This window comes from Hypanus sabinus, chromosome 6, assembly GCF_030144855.1.
Source record: "Hypanus sabinus isolate sHypSab1 chromosome 6, sHypSab1.hap1, whole genome shotgun sequence".
Classification (NCBI taxonomy): Eukaryota; Metazoa; Chordata; class Chondrichthyes; order Myliobatiformes; family Dasyatidae; genus Hypanus; species Hypanus sabinus.
The window spans coordinates 30,939,394-30,959,229 of record NC_082711.1 but is presented as its reverse complement, the minus strand read 5'-3'; the positions used below and the strand labels follow the sequence as shown (position 1 = coordinate 30,959,229).

At 41.6% G+C, this 19,836-nt stretch overlaps 1 protein-coding gene across 4 annotated transcripts in view; it reads left to right on the top strand.

Annotated features, from left to right (window-relative positions):
- The window catches only part of LOC132395384 (disco-interacting protein 2 homolog C), a 594,953-nt gene that overhangs the window by 166,054 nt on the left and 409,063 nt on the right, over positions 1-19,836 (top strand). For 3 of the 4 annotated variants that reach the window (XM_059971899.1, XM_059971900.1, XM_059971902.1), the window contains exon 2: positions 17,226-17,369. The exons of the other annotated variant lie outside the window; for it this stretch is intronic. In XM_059971899.1, the coding sequence (XP_059827882.1) occupies positions 17,226-17,369 (144 nt within the window). The remainder of the gene's footprint in view (positions 1-17,225; positions 17,370-19,836) is intronic. 4 annotated transcript variants of the gene reach the window in all.

The window sequence follows — 19,836 nt, the reverse complement described above, 5'->3', positions numbered from 1 at the left end:
CATCAGTCAATGAAAGCAAGCTTGCAGGTACAGCAGGCAGTGAAGAAAGCTAATGGCATGCTGGCTTTTATAACAAGAGGAATTGAGTATAAGAGTAAAGAGAGGGAGAGGGCAGGAACGGGGTACTGATTGAGTACAATCAGCCATGATCACAGTGAATGGCGGTGCTGGCTAGAAGGGCTGAATGGCCTACTCCTGCACCTACTGTCTATTGTCTATTGTCTCAGCATCTCTATCAAACTTCACCTTAACCTGCTTTGCAGAAAGAACAACCACTGTAGAGAATTGAGCCTTTTAGTAAATCTCCTCCTACACCCCGACATGCTTCCTGATGTTTAGCACTGGTCCTACTCATCTGTGTTTCGCAAAACAGTGCGCATGTCTGAGATGCCTAAGATTAGAGTCAGCATGGAAGAAGCCTTCAGCCCAACTCCTCAATGCCAGCTAGGGTGCCCCATCAAGCTCGCCTCATTTGTCCATGTTGGGCCCTTATTCTTTGAAACTTTCCGATTTGCGTACTCATCCAAATGTCTCTTAGATATTATTGTGCCTGCCTCAACTACTTCCTTTGGCAGCTCGATCCACATATGCACCACCCTCTATGTGAAGAAGGTGCCCCTTGGGACCCTTTTAAAATCTTTTCCCCCTCACCTTAAACTTATGAGATTGTGGTATCCTTTGTCTGCAAAGAGGGCTCTGTGCATTCACCACCTGATTCTATACATATCTTATAAGGTCACTCCTCCTCCTGCGTTCCAAGAAACAAAGTCCTAGTCTCCCAAAGTCCAACAGCTTCCTGTAACTCGGCATCGAATCTTAGCTACATGCCCAAAAATATTCTTTGCACCACTTTCATCTTAATTCAATATTCAAGCTCGGTTATTGTCGCTCTTTAATACATGATTATAAAGGAGAACAAAATGATTGTTCTGATGCTGCATTTAAAAAAAACAGTAAGCTTAATTAACACAATGAAAAAACAAAAAAACCCACAATGGATATATATAGTAAAGCAATCCTATAAAACGTAATGTTTGAGTATGGCTGTATATACATATAAAGCTGATCATATATATATATATATATATATATATATATTAACTGTATGTATGTAAAGTGACACATGGTGCAAGCATGGCTGATGTGTATATAGTGGTGGTGGGGTAGTATCCCCACCCATAAAAGGATCTTTTCTATAATCATTTGTTCATTATGTGCCATGGGTGATCATGGTCTTTTTGTGACCATGTTTGTTCTTGACAGATTTTTCTACAGAAGTGGTTTGCCATTGCCTTCGTCTGGGCAGTGTCTTTACAAGATGGGGGACCCTGGCCATTACCAATATCCTCCAGAGATTGTCAGCCTGGCATCAGTGGTCGTATAACCAGGGCTTGTGATATGCATCATCTGCTCATACAACCATCCACCGCCTGCTCCCATACCTTCACGTGTCCCTGATTGTGGGGGTGGGGGCAGCTAAGCAGGCTAGCGGAGAGAAGGAGTGCTTTACACCTCCTATGGCAGAGACATATCTCCACCCCACCATCCAATAATAGGGTGACCAAAACGACATACTGGTAAGAGCGGCGCCACCAAAACCTGAAGAAACAACACGGAAGAAGAAAGGATCTTTGCTTGACAGGAACAGTTTCTTTATTTGGATCATTGTAAATATAACCAAAGCCTTATGATCTACAAATTTCATGTTGGAATACTGCCCCAATACTGAGAATACTGAGTACTGGAATACTGAGGTTTGTGGAGGGATTTTATGCTGGTTTGCAGTGATGGTAAGGTGTTATTTTTTTATTTTATTTCTTTGAGATACAGCACGGAATAGGCCTTTCCAGCCCTTCAAGCTGTGCCTCCCAGCAATGCCACGATTTAACCCTGGCCGAATCACGGGGCAGTTTACAATTAACCTACCAAGTTTGTTCTCATGTGTGGAGTATTTTTGTGCCTGTACTTCGTGACTTTTCCAGAGTTTGCTTCGAATAAGATCACTTGATCAAAATTTTGTTCATGTAAACAATTGAAATTTGGACATATCTTAAATAGCTTAAAATTTCAATTTAGAAATTGTTGAAGTGTTGTCTCCTTCTGGAGGCATACAAAGACATTATTTGATAGTCAATTTGAAAATTCCCTTCTCAACCTTGACTGTTTGGTCACTGAGCCCTTTGCAGATAATAAATCCTGCTGACATTTACAAAGTAAATTAATTAAAAATTACTACCATTTGTAACACTTGTCAAGCAGAATCAGAGTATTTTATAGATTTTTATGGAAGCTATATTGGAAAGAGCCCAGAGATAGATCCAAACTGTCTCAAACAATGGTGATGCAACAATGGTTTTCTCAGGTGATGTTATGTCTTAGTTTGGAGAAAATCTGAAGTCGAACTTTCGATCCTCGATTTGATTTTGAGAAAAGGTGGGGTTCATTCGCCCACTACTATCATCTGATTTGAGTTCATTAATATGGTTTCCTTCGGATATTTCTTTAAGAGGATTTGAGTTGGTGGATTGATTTTTTTCTATGGAAGCTTGTATGGTGTATAGCTCCGGGGTTGTGCTCCCAATGGCTTTTTGTTTCTTTTTTCCCTAAAAAAAAATTCCTAACACTTTTTTTTCTTATTATTGATATATTGCTTAGCTTTGTTAATCAGTTATTTGTTAATTTAATTCTTTATTGTACATAATGACATATTGACTTAATGTTTCTTTTTTTTTGTTGTTGATCTTCAATAATAATTAATAAAGAAGATTTTAAAATTTAAAAAAACAATGGTGATGCCTTATGTACGAGGGGTGATTCCCATTTTTCTAAACCCAAATGACCATGGCAGCAGCCTGTTTAATATTTGATCATGAGGAGTCATATTCTTGGAGTTCTATAATACAGAAACGGGCCCTTTTCATCACTGCTTCCATGTGTGTTGTACCTATTTGTATCAATCCCATTACATCCTTGGGTTCCTTGCCTTGTCAATTCCAGAGTGTGTGATTGCATCTGCTTCTGCCATGTCCTCTGGCAGAGTATTCCAGATATTAACAATGCTCTGTGAAAAAAGCTTTCCCCTCAGAATCAGCTTTATTATCACCGACATATGTCATAAAATTTGTTGTTCCTGTGTCTGGCAGTACAGTGCAATACATAAAATGCCTTAAGTTACGACAAGAATTTTTAAAACAAAAATAAGTAAATCGTGTAAAAAGAGAGCCAAGTAGTGAGGTAGTCTGCGGACCGTTCTGAAATCTGATGGCGCAGGGGAGAAGCTGTTCCTAAAATGCTGAGTGTGAAGCTGAAGGTTCCTATGCCTTCTCTCTGATGGTAGTAATGAGAAGAGGGCATGTCCTGCAAGGTGAGAGTCATTAATCATGGATGTGCCTTCTTCAGGCACTGCTGTTTGACGATGTCCTTTGATGGTTGGGGGGGGGGGTGCGAGGACCAATGACGGAGTTAGCTGAGTCTACAAACAATGAGCATGTTTACACGGAATGCTGTTGCAGTAAAATAGCATCCATCATCAAGGACTCGTACCACCCAGGTCATGCTCTCTTCTCGCTGTTGCCATCAGGAAAAAGGTACAGCAGCCTCAGGACTCCCAGTACCAGGTTCAGGACCAGTTATTACCCTTCAGCCATCAGGCTTTAAGACCAGTGGGGATAACCTCACTCGCCCCATCACTGAACTGTTTCCACAACCTGTGGACTCATTTCCAAGGATGCTTCATCTCATATTCTCGATATTTATTGCTTTTTTTTCCCGTTTGTGTTCGCACAGTTTGTTGTCTTTTGCACATTGATTATTTTTCTGTTCTGTTGGGTGAGGTCTTTCAATGATTCTATTTGTGTGTGCCTGCAGGAAAATGAACCACAGGGTGACACGTATGCACGTTGATAATAAACTTACTTTGAACTTTGAAATTGGAACCATCTGCAGCTTTGATCCTTTGTATTGGAACCTCAATGCCAGATGGTGATACAACCAGTCAAAGAGCTGAGTAGAAACTTGCTCAGGTCTTTTGTGGCATAAACAAATTTCCTCAAGCATTTAATGAGGTGTAGCTGCTGGCCTGCCTTCATCGTGATTGCATCATTATGTTGGTCCCAAAGCAGATCTTCTGAGATGCTGACGTCCAGAAACCTGAAGCTCCTCATCCCTCCAGGCCATCTCCTCCTCAGCTGAAATCTATGCCTCTTCTTTTAGCCTCCTCCACAAAGGGAAAAAGGGTTTTCACTTTTTCACCCCATCCTATAGTTTTATGTGCCTCCCTCAGAATCCTTTGTTGAAAGAAAGCAACCCCATTATATCTATTCCCCCATTATAAATGCTCCAATCCAGGCCACATCCTGAGAATTTACAAGCCTGGTAATGTCTGTAAAAAGTAAACACAGGCATTTGCAGAAAGCAGTGGCATCTAACACAATGGGTCTGATATGCAGTAAGTTGAATGCAGCCATTACCAGGGCACAATGGGAAAAAAACACAGGAACTTTAGAAATTGGAGCAACAAGCAGCATGCTGCACCCATATTGAATCTGCCATCCCGTTCGCTAAGATTACAAGTTAATTGGCAGCTCAGCTACCCTTTCCCGTCCTTGTCCCACATGTCCAGATTAGTCTGGAGTTTAGAGGTCTGTCAGTCTCCGTCTGAAGATATCTTCCCGAATGCCGACAGCCTTCTGTGGCAGAAATGTATTACAATCTAACAAAACATGAAGCATTGTGCCCCTTTTCCCATGTCTGCTTGTTATATAAATCCACAGTGGGTTTGGCTTTAGTCTCTGGGGCAATCATCTGATGTCTTATTTCTGTAACAAAGCTATTTTTCATTCCAAGCTGATATGTGCAGTAAAGGACCACATCTTCAGAAACTGTAACCACTTCTGTGCAGTTTATTGCTCTATCAACCAGATAATCACCGTTAAAGCTCCTCATCGCTGCAGCAAAAACACAAACATAGAATAAGATATGTGTCTTGTAATTCTGTGGGAAAGAAGTTATAGATGTGACAAGGCATGTGAGCCCTGTTCTTAAGTTCACTTGATCCTTTTCTGACACCTCTGGCCCCTTTCGCGATTTCTCCGTCTCCGTCTCTAGAGACAAGCTGTCTACCAACATCTTTTATGAACTTACCAGTTCCCATGGTTGTCTTGACTGTACCTCTTCCCAACCCATCTCCTGTAAAAATGCTATTCCCTTTTCTCAGATCCTTCATCTCCAAGACAAGGCTTTCCCTTCCACCACGTCAGAGATGTCCTTCTTCTTCAAAGAACAGGGGTTCCCTTCCTCCACCGTTGCTGCTGTCCTCACTCCATCTCCTCCATTTCCCGGACATCCCCTCTTCCTGCCATCTTAACAGGGAGAAAGTTCCTCTTGTACTTGCGTATCAGATCTCCATGCAACATATTATCCTCCACAACCTCCAAAGGGATCTACCACTGAGCATATCTTTATCTCCCACCCCCTCCAAATTTCCACAGAGATCACCTCCTCCCTCCCCCCCCCCCCACCCCCACTGATCTCCGTCCTGGCACTTCGTCCTGAAAGTGGCCTAAGTGATTGACCTTCCCATACACCTCCTCCCTCCCATCCGTTCAGGGTCCCAGGCAGTCCTTCCAGGTGAGGCAACACTTCACCTACGAATCTGCTGGGGTCGACTGGGCTCCCAATGCAGCCTCCTCAACATTGGTAAGACCCTTTGAACCTCCCTGTTCAGAGAATAGTCTACACTTTTATTCCTTCTACCAAAGTGCATGACCGTACATTTCCCGACACTGTATTCCGTCTGACACCTCTTTGGCCATTCTCATCATCTGTCCAAGTCCAAGTCTTTTGCAGACTCCCTTCTTCCTCAACTCTACCTGTCCCTATTGCAAACTTGGCCACAAAGCCATCAGTTTCATCATCCAAATTACTAACATAAAATGTGAAAAAGAGCTTTGTAGTCTTGTTTAAATAATTAGTGTCACAAAGTGATGGGTTCACCACTTTTCAAGTCATTTGTGATACAATGTAGGATAATCTTTACTCAAAAATGTGACAAACATTAGAGTAAATGTTGTAGAACAAGAATATGCATATCCAATTGACATTTTAGCAAGGTCAGTGCACTGGAATATTTAACTTGGATTTTGGCCAGCGATCTCCTTTGGAAGTTATTTCTGCCAGTTGGCGTCTGGCGTGGGTCATGCCACAACTGCACAAAGGATATTTTAATTTGAGGGTTTCCATCAGGCTGGTGTCAAAGGATGCAAGCTAGCAGATGGGGTTGCTGCCTGATCAAATGCTAGGGAAAGATCCAATGTCTTCTGCCCATTGTGTCTTTCAAACACTGATTACCATTGTTGCAGACAAAGGACAATGCTTTATCATCAATTGACCAGTTTGGAAAATAAAAATCCTAGTGTCGCCTAGTACATCATGTTTTCGAGCTCCCTATTTTGCTACATGGTGTGGAGCTGACAGGAACATGCTTGAATTATTGTAAAAACTTTTCAGCATTGACTCCTGATTGAATGTCAGTGAGGAGATTTGTGAAGTATTTGAAGCTGCTTTTTTGACACAGATCTGACAGGGGGATAGAATACAATACCTTCCAATTTAAATTTAGTTTGACTTTGATTTAGCTTAATTAAAGTTTAATATTTTCCTTTGGCCCACAGCTGCCACAAACCACATACTGTGTGTCAGTGATGATCAAGCTAATTCTGAACTGAGCTACCTGGTTGGTTAGGTCTTGTTAAATCTGGTGCACACTCAAGTATTGTTGCTTGGCCCGGAATTTTATAAATAATGCAATATTTCAGGTTGTAGAATGTCTTTGGAAGCACAAATGAACAAAGCAACCATTATTTGCTTTTACTATCTTTCTTTTCGGTTAGTCCTGATGAAGGGTCTCGGCCCAAAACGTCGACAGTGCTTCTCCCTATAGATGCTGCCTGGCCTGCTGTGTTCTACCAGCATTTTGTGTGTGGTGTTGCTTGAATTTCCAGCATCTGCAGATTTCCTCGTGTTTGATTATTTGCTTTTGTCATTTTGGTGAACAAGTGACATCACTGCCAACTGTAATGCTTTTAAAGGCAGATGTTCTACTCTTTCAATGATCTGGAATTCTATTTAAACTCCATCTATAACAGCTATAGGAGTGTTTGTGAACCACTGCTAACTAGGTGTTCGCTTTCATCTGCAGTTGCAAACCCTTTGAGCAATGTTAAGTGAAACCCAAGCCTTCATGAAAGTTTTTTGCCAATTCCTTTCACAGTTGTCTAATCCTCATTTTGGGCTGCACAGCAGGAAATCAGAACGGGTGAGGAGCGAAATTATTTCAGACCAAAGTCTGCAAATCCAGCACACTTCCTCCAACCACTGGTCTGGTCTTACTTCCCATAAAGTGCAAACAACAGCACATGAAGGATTCTCTGGTACTGTGAGTGTCATCAGCAAAAAAGGCAAGAGGTCATATGCATCAGTTCCAAGCCAAACACCATTTTACCTAGTGCATCAATTTGTTGCATCTTTTTGTTTGCTTAACAAAATCCTGACAGTTTTTTTCGTTTAGGAGGGGATAACCTGTGTTTTGAAGTTTATTTTCAAGTGTAAATCCTACAAAGTTGTTTACCGTACAGCTTTACTTTCTCTTTGCAGATGAGGAAAGAAAAAGTATTTTTGCCATTTCAGTTTTGGACTTTTGAAGTAGACACGAGTGCAAATTAATAGCGAAATCAATATATGGGAAATCAGAAATTACAGCTCCATTCTCTTTACTCTGAAGCTGATTATCTTTGGACTATTCTTATGGAGACTGATGCTATCAACTGATGCTATTTGAGTTCAGAACTCAAATACTGTCTTTTGTGGAGTAGGTGGACTGTGACTGTGTCTTAGAATGTATTGCTGATATTTAGTACCGGTACATTAATATACAGTTGCTGTGGTTTGGATTATTTTATATGAACTCCTGTCTTTGAATAAATGCTTTTAAATGTTTATAACATTTGTTTGAAGTCTCATAAAGTTCATCATTATGGAACAAATCAGCATGTTTGGGAATAGACCAATGTGCAGTTAATGTGGTCTAAAACTGCCTTCTACTACCCATAGTGCTTTCCCTTTAGATTCCTTCTTCACCTCTCCTGCCTATCCCCTCCCTGCTTCCCCTCCCCCACCCCTTGATCTTTCCTCTGATTGGTTTTCCACCCTCCCCCCACCCTTTTTATGGGGCCGCTGCCCCCTCCTTCTTCAGTCCTGACGAAGGGTCTCGGCCTGAAACGTTGACTGCTCGTTTCAACGGATGCTGCCCGACCGGCTGAGTTGATCCAGCTTGTTTGTACGTGTTGATTTGACCACAGCATCTGCAGTGTACTTTGTGTTGGCTGTAGCATTTGCCTTTTTCCTTCACTGATATCCTGCCAACAGATTTAGCGATCAAAATGCACAGAGTCACTGGTGTCTCTCCCCCCCCCCCTTACAAAGGTAGAGCATTCCTATGAAACCTTTCTTAAGCCAAAATGGTGTAAAGCAAAGAACCATTAATTTATATGGGAAAATTTTTCATAAAAGCGAAAATCCTCCTTGTAATGTGAAAACAGGTTACTAATGTAGGTCTTTTGTAAAAGCCAAGTGGCGTAAAGCGAACATTTTTAAAGTGGGGGACTCCTGTACTTGAATTCACCTAGTTAGCCACCAATTAACTGGTTATCTTGCCAAAAATGTGTTTTTCAGTTTAGGTAATTTTTATTTAATATGACAGCCTCTCTAGTCCTGAAGATTTAATAAGTGTAAAGTCTCATATCATTTAATTATTTGTCTCTTGAATTGTTCTCTCTTAACCATCTTTCTTCCATTCTTTTTGCCATCTGTACTTGATTTTTAGTGAAATTACTTTTGTAATCAATACTCAATAATTATTGGAATCAATATTAACGGCTGGTTTAGCACAATATTGTGGGCCGAAGGGTCTGTTCCTGTGCTGTACTGCTCTAAGTAGAGCTGAGTAGGGTCCTTGCTTAATGGCCAGTTTTATAAAGGAAACAATGCAGTGTAGAAATAGTGGTTGCTGTATAGGAAACTGAGGACCCAGTAAGAAGCCCAGAGCATGTTGTTTATCTTGTAAGTATTTGAATGTGAAGATGTTTGGTCTGAAGGGATTCCAGTGAAAATCCCTGGCTCCCACTTGCCAATGTGAATAATGTGGACAAACTGGAAGTGGCTTCCACAATGCACTGCTTCTGTAACCTCCACAATTCATTGTATTTTTGTTGTTCCTTCTACTACTATTGTAACAACACTAAATTCAAAGTCACCCTGTCTCGAGGGAAGAGTGCACTTCACTGTTTCCCTATTTTAGATAGAAACCATTCCTGACAGCTTTGTGTCTCATTTCACTTTTATACCAACTCTTTAGTCAGGATAAAGCCACAATACATCTAGTTTCCCCTTTCCCTCTGCTTTTATGTCTGATATGGTGAGGCCCTCCATTAGTTGAGGTCAACCATGGATATTGTGTCCCAGCCGTCCATGTGATAAGCAAGCCTGGGCGGTAGGCTATGGAGATCAAGCTGTTGCCCATGTAGCAAGCTCCCCACCTCCACGCAGCTGATAAATCCAAAGGAACAGCAGAGGCTGATACAGTTGTGTACCAGCAGCGTCACAGGAGTTGCCAGTCAGCATGGAAGTCAATGTAGGACTGCCTTAGGAACTCCAGCTCTGGATTTCCTTGGAGTTTGCTCCAGAAGCAACCTTTGGGAATAGCTACAGGGCAGCAGAGGTTTGACCTCAGTGTTTTTCTTCTAGGTGAGCTGCCAACCACGGCTGACAAGCCCCGTCTGCCCGAAATGACTGGCTTTAAGGTGCCAGTAACCCAACTTTACCCCATCTTCTGTCAGTAGAAATGGTTCTGCCGGCCTTAGTAGCTAAACTACACATGAAAGCCAGGAACTGGACTTGGTTGTCAGAGGCAATTTGAGACACACACCTTTGGGAGCATTTAATTGGTAGTGGAAGCTTATCCCCATTACCACCCACCCCCCAGCTATAATAACCTTAAGGAACCAATATTATAAGCCTGATGTAAACCATATATTTTTCTTCCATTTACTTCTCGTGTGGTAATATTACTGAGATTGGAAATTTATCACACTGGGGGAATTAAACCTATTTTCAACAAACAATGTGGTGTTCTACTTCAATAACTTTAAAATAATTTCTAATAATCAAATACATTCCCTTGGGTTTGGTGGCTGAGTAGAATGGCGTGGGTCAAATGGGTTTCATTAATTTCTCATGTTTTCTTCATCAGTCTCCCTCAATGCACTGGAAAGTGCTTCAAACTTTACAGGCCTTATCTCTTAATCTGAGTGAGCTTCATTACTTGACCAGCCATTTTGTCTTCAATGACTTACTGATCGCATTAATGGGCCCACAAGTTGGTTGTAAAATTTTAATTTATGATCCAGTAGAGCTCTCCTACACTGCAGTTCAAACTAGACTGGGTGGTTATTTTCCTCTCTAGCCTGTAACAGGTATTAATTTTCAGTGATTGACACGAATCCTCTTTCCTCTGATAAATCTGACACCGGCTCTCAAGCTATTGCTCACAACCACAAGTTAGCACCTGTCCCCGTCCCCTTTTTATTAATCAGTCCGTCATCTTCTTGTTTGTCCCTGTTCTCCTTTTTCAACACAACCATGTGTTGAACAAAGCACTCGCTTTTTTTTAAATTTCCAGGCAGCAGTGCATTATAGAGCACTTAACCACTAAAGCACAGTTTAAAGTGCTCTCACATCTTGTGATGTGGGGAACATTTCAGGTTAATTTGTGCATAGCAAGTTTCCACATAAAGCAATGAGAGAAATTGCCAGATGATCCATTCTGAGGTTTTACCTCAGGAAGTCACTGTTGCCTAGAGTTAAGTGCTACGTCATCCATTAATGCCACTTGAGTGAATAGGCTGTGCCTTGGTTAAATCTCATCTGTGTACCGACTGTTGATAGTGAGTCCTTCCGATGTACCAATTCAAGGTAAATTTATCATTATGGTATGTATGTGTCTACATAGGTTCTTAATTGGCCACAGCATCAAAGGTTATGGGGAGAAGGCTGGGGAGTAGGGCTGAGGAGAGGCAAAAAGGATGAGCTATGATTGAATGGCAGAGCAGACCCGATGCACCAAATGGCCTAATTCTGCCCCTATGTCTTATGGTCTTGTATACCACCCATAGATTCATTTTCTTGCAGTTATTTACAGGAAAAAAGGAAATAAAATAGAATTTTACTAAACATCCTTAGCGACAGGTGAAGTCCCGGAGAATTAGAGGATAGCTAATGTTGTTCCACTGTTTAAGAAAGAATAAACCAAGAAATTATGGGCTTGTGAGCCAGACATCAGTAGGGGGAAAGTTAGTCGAAGGTATTTTGAGAGACCAGATATATGAGAATTTGGATAGACTAGGATTGATTAGGGATAGTCACAGGGCTTTGTGTGTTGTAGGTTGTGTTTAACCAATCTTATAGAGTTTTTTCAAGGAGGTTACCAGGAAGGTTGATGAAGGCAAGGCACTGGCTGTTGTCTTACATGGACTTCAGCAAGGCATTTGACAAGGACCTGCATGGAAAGTTGGTGAAGAATGTTCAGTCGCTCAGCTTTCAAGATGAGGTAGTAAATTGGATTAGACATTGGCTTTGCGGGTGAAGCCAGAGAGTGATCGCAGACGGTTGCCTGTCTGACTGGAGGCCTGTGACTAGTGGAGTGCCGCAGGGATCTGTGCTGGGTCTGTAGTAGTTTGTCATCTATATCAGTGATCTGGATGATAATCTGATTAACTGAACCAGCAGGTTTGTGGATGACACCAAGATTGGGGGTACAGTGGACAGTGAGAAAGACTATCAAAGCATACAGTGGGGTTGGGATCAGATGGAAATATGGGCCGAAAAATGCAAGGTAGAATTTAATGAAGATAAGCGTGAGGTGTTGCACTTTGGGAGGACCAACCAGGGCAGGTCTCACACTGTGAGCGGAAGGGCACCGAGGAGTGTGGTAAAAGTAGGAAATCAGGGAATACAGGTCCGTAGTTCATTGAAAGTGGCATCACAGTTAGTTAGGGTCATGAAGAGAGCTTTTCATGGGCTTCATAGATCAAGGTTCTCAGTTCACCAGCTGGGATGTTGAAGTTGTATAGGATGTTGGTGGGGCCTAATTTGGAGTATTGTGAGCAGTTATGGTCACCTACCTGCAGGAAAGATGTAAATAAGATTGAAAGAGTACAGATAAAATTTACAAGATTGTTTGCCAGGACAGGATGACCTGAGTTATAAGGAAAGATTGAATCAGTTAGAAGTTTATCTCCTGGAGCATAGAAAATTGAGAGGAGATTTGATAGAGGTATACAAAATTATAAGGGGTATAGATAGGGTAAATGCAAGCTGCATTTTCTGTTTAGAGGTTGGGTGCGATTACAACAGGAGGTCATGGGTTAAAGGTGAAAGGTGAAATGTTTAAGGGGAACGTTAGGGGAAATTTCTTCACTCAGAGGATGGTGAGAGTGAGCTGCAGGCGCAAGTGGTGGATGCAATTTTGATTTCAACATTTGAGAAGTTTGGATAGGTACATGGATGGGAGGGGTATGGAGGGCTGTGGTCCCAGTGCAGGTCAATGGGACTAGGGAGTTTAAGTGGTTCAGCATGGAGTCGATGGGCCAAAGGGCCTGTTTTTGTACTGTAGTTTTCTATGACTCCAAAACTGACAAACTGCACATAAATGCCTCAGAACATAAGTTGTAAAGAGTCCTTGAAAGTGAGTCAGCGGATCATAGAATCAATTCAGAGAAGTGGTGCATGAAATTAACTACTCTGGCTCAACAGCCTCATGCTGGAATTGTAACGATGGTTCTGGAACCTGGTGGCATGGGACTTAAGGGTTCTGTACCCTCTACCCAACTTTGGTAGCTTGAAGAGGACTTGGCCTGATGGTGGCAGGCTTTGATGTTGGACTCTGTGTTCTTGTGACAGTGATCCATGTAAATGTATTCAATGGCGGGGAATGATGGACTGGGCTGTATCCACCTCTCTCTGTACCCAGGGTGATACTTGTTCTAGTGATGGAACTTTTACCAACTACGCCAAATCTTTCACTTCAGTGAAGGAATGCATCAGGATTCTTAATTACTCGTTCCAAGCCCTGTCATGAGTAAATATTTTAATCATAGTAGCATCATAAATTGTGACTAATCTGTCATCAGGTGATCAGAAAATGCTGATGAACTATTTCTGCGTGGTTCGGAGTTTCGAACTTTAATCATATATTTGCGATTATTCTTAATAGACCTTGTCAAAGGGATCAGTGAAATTTTAAGTGCATAATTGTTCTTCCCCTCCAAATATCGTATCAACATCTTTGTTTTAAAGTTATTATGAACTGACAGTGAAGGTACATTAAGCAATTCAACTACTGGTGCTCCAGTTCATCATCTGCACCCTCCCTACATGATTCCACATTTCCACTGAAAGTGCCTTCCTCTTTAGGATAATTGCAGGTTTTCCAGCAATTACTCACATGTCTACACTGATGGTACTAAAATCGTCTTTGTGGCTCACTGTTACATACTTCAGGCTTTTATTTTTGAACCTCATGGGTGCTTGCTGAGCTCAAACTGATGGTCCAGGTATCTTTCTGGAAGCTTGCTCACCTAATTAAAGTTGATCGGCTGCTATAGTACCAGGAGAATTCTACATCGTTATCAAGAGCCAGCATGCACTATGTATTTTATGATCAGCAAGTAGAAAGATTAAGCAACACATGCAGAATGGTGATCTTGACCTTGACTTTTCCCACCCACTTGGCTTCACCAATCACCTTCCAGCTATCCTCCTCCATACCCCCACCCCCCTCACCACCTTTTTATTCTGGCATCTTCCCTCCTGCCCCCTCTCAGTCCTCAAGAGAACAGTCTCAGCCTGAAATGGCGACAGTTTGTTCTTTTCCATTGGTGCTGCCTGGCCTGCTGAGTTCCTCCAGCATTTTGTGTGAGTTGCTTTGGATTTCGAGCATCTGCAGACTTCCTCGTGTTCGAAATAGAAAGATTTCAGGCCAAGATTTTGCTATCAGGGTAGGCCCTAGGATCATTTGGAATAATTTTAATATTCCAAATAGGTTTTCAGCTGTATGTGATTCAAAATATTTTCAATTAAGTTGATTTGGCAGGTGCTCTCAGTTACTGTGTATCAGTTCAAAGCATAAAGCCCAAAAGTGGAACTAAAGATGTTTGAAATGACTGTAGGAATCTGAAGTAACATGTATGGAAACAAAAGGTGAGCTGCAGCATTTTAGTGACTAATAGCAAGCTATGAATGTCAGTGATAAAGTGAAATACGGAATGTGCTGGATATCTTTAAAAAGGGAAAACACTGGAATAACACAGCAGCTCAGGCAACATCTGTAGAGGGAGAAGCAGCGTTGACAGAAGTTCGAATTGAATCTTGATTTGCTGGCAAGTTCTTTCTCCCTGTGGCTGCTGCCCAGTCTTCTGGGTACATACTGAATTTTCTCGTGAAGTACAGCTGTTGGATGGTCTCCACCGTCTCTGTTTCTTGGCAACACACACAAAATGCTGGAAGAACTTAGCAGATCAGGCAGTATCCATGGAAATGAATAAACGGTTGACATTTTGGGCTGGGGCTCTTCTTCAGGAATGCCTGATTTGCTGAGTTCCTCCTGCATTTTATGTGTGTAGCTTTGGGTTTCCAGCATTTGCAGACGTTCTTGTGTTTGGGAGCTCTATTCCTTGGCACTTCTGTTATGCAATGGACGCTGTGGAAAGATTGGTCCAAGGAACCTTGTCTTGCTTTGAATGGCTTTGAAGTTGACTTTGCAATGTAAGGGTTTGTTCCCGTTGACTGAAAATACTTTGATGAAATAGCAGATCAGTAAAATCCTGTTTCTCGTAAAAATGTTGTAAGTGCTGTTAGTTATAGATTTGCTTATTGCAATTGTAGATAGCTTTTAAGTGGATTGTTGTGGAGAGTTCCATTAATTGACAGTTCACAGCTGCAGTTTGTTAAAATAATACAAGAAAAACAGAAAGTACTTATGGAATTTGAAGATGATTTCAAAATCTGAAATAAATAAAATTACTTGTGACACTCAAGAGATCAGGCAGCATCAGGGGGAGAGGCAAAAGAAGTTAACATTGCAGGTTGATAAGATTGCATCAGAACTGAAATTATTGACTTCAATATTGTTTCCTGATGAAAATGACTTCTCTAGTAGGAAGATGAGATGCTTGCCTGTGAGCTTATATGAGGTTATGTTGGAATGATGTAAGAGGTCAAAGTGGATGGGGAATTAAGTGGCGGACACCTGGAAACACAGGGTTACCCTTGCAGATGAAAAGGGAGTAAATCTGGGAAGTGGTCAGTCAGCCTGCTCTTTGTTTCTCCATCATGTTGGCACCACATTTAGAGCACCAGATACAGCCCTGTATTTTGGAAGCAGTACAAATGTCCATTTTCTAAATAGGGAGCAAATTCAGAATTCAGAGGTTCAAAGGGACTTGGAAGTTCCAGAGCAGGGTTGCTTAAAGGTTTACTTATGGCTTCAAAGTTCAAAAGTTCAAGGTACATTTATTATTATGCCATTGAGATTCATCTCCTTACAGGCAGCTTAATCCCAAGGTTGTATAATGTATACGTATTTTGATATTATGTACTTTGAGTCAGTAGTAAGGAAAGTAAATGAAACGTTAGCATTCATTTTGAGAGGACCAGAATATACGAAGAAGGATGTAATGCTGAGGCTTTATAAGGCTCTGGTCAAGCTGCACTTGGAGTATTGTGAGCAGATTTAGGTCCCTTATCTAAGAAAGGATGTACTGGCATTGGCGAGGGTCCAGTGGAGGATTTCAAGAATAACCCAAGGACGATAGGTTCAATGCATTGTGAGGAGTTTTTGATGACTCTGGGCTTGTACTTGCAGGAGTTTGGAAAAATGAAGGGGGTATCTCATTGATAACTATGGAATATTGAAAGACTTAGATAGAATAGACTTGCAGATGAGGTTCCCAATAGTGGGGGTGTCTAGGACTGGAGGACACAGCCTCAAAATAGAAGGGCGCTCCTTTAGAACAGAGATGAGGAGGAATATCTTTACCCAGCAGTTAGTGAACCTGTCGAATGCATTGCCACAGTTGGCTGTGGAGGCCAAGTCGTTGGGTATATTTAAAATGGAGCTTGATAGTTTCTTGATTAGTCAGGGCATCAAAGGTTATGCGGAAAAAGCAGGAGAATGGGGTTGAGAGGGATAATAAATCTGCGCAGGATTGAATGGTGGAGCAGACTCGATGGGCTGAATGGCCTATTCTGCTCTTGTGATCTAGTGACTTATTCAGTTTCATTGAGATGCTCTGTCGTGAGAAAGTACACACTACTTTTTATATGGTTTAGCTTTGAATTTTTGGAGCTCTATAGAACTTTTAAACTGAAAATGATGGATAGGAAGTGTATAAGTTAGCATAAGTTTTGTTACTCCTGTGTATGACAGTCTCTGATCATAAGTTTTCAAAAATAATGACAAAGAATTTTAAAGCTTTCTTGTAAGAACAGGTCTTCAGATTTGAAGACTTGTTCTTATGCTGTACTTTGCTTCCCTAATGATTACTCGGTATTGTTGACAGTCTACAGTTCAGCATTTATTGCACTGGTAGCCATTCAGAAATGATGATGTATCTTTCTTAGTTTAACATTAAAGTTATGAGCTTATGCCCTTAAAGATTAATAACAGGTTTATCTTTGGAAAGGACTGTTTTCCCAAAATCAGGAATTCCCATTCTTGGGTCTACAGACCCCTCAGTTAATGGTGGGAGTCCATGGCATAAAAAAAGGTTGGGAACTCCTGATCTAATTAATAACTGTGAATACGGCAAAATGTTGCTTAATTTATGCAGATTTTGTACAACTGTCCAAAGCTACAAATGGTTTTATCTAGATTCCACGGAGGTAGCTTTATGGAGTTTGTCTTGAGAACTGTGTTCAGGAAGTTCCTGTGCATCACTTACTATTTTGGGGGTGGGGAGGGGGGTTTGATGCAGGGCAGGATGGACTGGCAAGTCAAATGGCTTTTAACAAAGCAATTGAAATTGTTGTTCTGTTCAAATGTGATTGACTACGTTTACTATTAAAGCAATAATCAAAGAAATGGTTGCAACAGAACTTTGTGTCCACTACAGGAAGTGATGCAATGGAATTTCCTAGGCATGGCTGCGACGAGGAAAGAAACAATGGCATCGCCCTAGTATCCAAACATCCAAGTGAGCTGCACGTAATCACTGACAACACTTTTCTTCACCTAGATACAAAACCTAACTATAATGGTGAGTAAGCCTTCACCCCATCCACAGTTCTAAGTAGGGTAGAATTGTCCTTCAGTATATACTTGTGTTCTTCATTTGATTTCTGTTTGGTTTTTGTGGTTCGTTAGCATTTGCTTGAAATCTACCACACCAAATAGCTTTATTGTTTCCATCGTACAGTCTTTGTATGGGTCATGCATTAAAAACCATAATTGAGGAAGCATCTCCATGGTCTCCATTGTCTCGTGTACTTCATCTCCAAAAAGCATGCTCTGTATTTGTTGTGATGAATATGTTGGCTAAATAAAATTAAATCCTAGACCTGCTGCGAAGACAGTAGTTGGAATTACCAAGACTCTTGTTACTGTTGACCAGTAATTCAGCTGTTTTCTGTCAATATATTTGTGGGAGTAAGCCCTCTTGGAGACACTCCATGATATTGTGTGGCTCTATTGCACTAAATGGAACAGACTTACCACAGATCTCCCAAGTGAAAACTGAGCAATGACGTCCTTGAACCTCATGGCCTGCCATATAACTATTGCAGTGAAGATAAAGGAACAACATTCATTCAGTGAAGAATACAGTAGGACTTACTGAAAGCAGGACCAATACCCAAGGGTGATGGTGCTGTCATGGTGAAGTTTAGGACTATGTGTAATAAAGAGCAAAAAACACAAGCAATAGGCACGGCAAATCTACCTCACAGCCGACAGATCAGACCAAAATTCTCTTGTGAATGGGGATGGACAGTCAAGTACATGATGGGCAGAGAATGCTTTGAGTAATGGTGTGGCTGAAACATTTACAGATGTTCAGCTGGAAGGAACAGTCTTCAGCCAACGTTGATTCACTCTATGGGGAAGCAAGAAATCATGGAGACCAATGACCACAGTAAAGGCTATGTCTCAGACAATATCCACACCACAATAGCTGCTCTGATGAATGAGGCTCGCCTCCCGCCAAGGTGATCCAAATGTGAGAAAACCTATAGATGCTGGAAATCCAAAGCAACACGCAAGATGTTGGCGGAACACAGCAGGTCAGGCAGCATCTATGGAAATAAATAAATAGTCTACGTTTCGGGCCAAGACCCTTCACCTGGGCTGATCCAATACAGTTACAAATCCAGTGTGGAAGGTCGCTCAAGAACCTTGACCCATCCAGTACACTACAGCCACAGTGTGTTGGTGTGATGCTTTTGTGTGTTATCTACCAGATATATTGTAGGTGAACTCCTCATTTGGCAGCACCTTCCAAACCTGTGATCTCTACTACTAAGGTGGACAGAGGTGGTGGAACACCATCATCTGCTAGTTTCACTTTAAGACACGCATACTTGAGTTAAATGAACTCACTGAGCCAGAAACCTGGAACTCCCTACCTGACATCCTGTGGGAAAAGGTGTTTTATTTGCAGCATGTCCATCAAAACTTAGAGTGAAGTGCTTTGTGTCAAATCAAATCAGCGAGGATTGTGCCGGGTAGCCTGCAAGTGTTACCATGCTTCTGGCAGCAACGTAGCATCCAGACGGCTCACCGACCCTAACTGTACGTCTTTGGACTGTGGGAGGAAAATGGAGCTCCTGGAGGAAACACGTGGGCACGGGGACAATGTACAAAGTTCTTACAGACAGTGGCGGGAATTGAACCTCGATCCTACAGCGGGTGATGTAATAGTTTTACGCTAACCCGCTACACTACCACGCCATGCATGGAAGTGCTGCAGTGGTCCAAGAGGAGGTCCGCCAGCACCTTCACCCAGATTACATGAAACGAATAAAGCCAACTCGAGCATTTTGCATGTTGCACTTTTCAAAAGTGCGTGGTAAGTTAACAGAGTCATGGCTGTTCAAGTGTGCTGTTGCAGACTCAAAAAGACATCAGGATTTGTGTTTCCACTGTGACATTTTTTGCTTGAAAAGGATAACTAAACACGTTAGTGATTCTCCATTTCTTTTGAGTGGCAGGAGGGAGTGTTTCCCCTTTGCTCCTTGGTAAGATGCTCTCCGTCCTTCAAGTTGGAATTTCCAATTCATCTCTAATGTTTATGAGAGTCATTCCATTATCAGCTTCAGGAAGAGGTGTCCGTGTTTTCTCATCTTGTCTTGGTTACAAGTCTTTTGTTCTGTTATATGTTCCATCAATCAGCTGCTGAAAAGGGAGAAGTGTCAGAAATCCAAAATGTGGTGTTGGAGTGACAGGCCACAGTGGAGTGACACTGCAGACTTCAGCTGCTCACTTCTCACTGACACGTAGCTAATCCGAACCCTAAATTAATCTCACACCGTGGAATTACAGAATTATCTTATCTTCATTTTCCAAGTGTAATAGTGTTGGTGTGTTCTGAAGTGCCATTCTCAGTAGAGTAGCACAGTAAAGTTCCTGGTTGAGAATGTAAAATGCTGCATCAAGGGATTTAAACTTAAATAGCATTTAGGCAAAAAAAAAGGCCATTAGCTCTTAAAATGTGGGTTTTAAAACCCAGC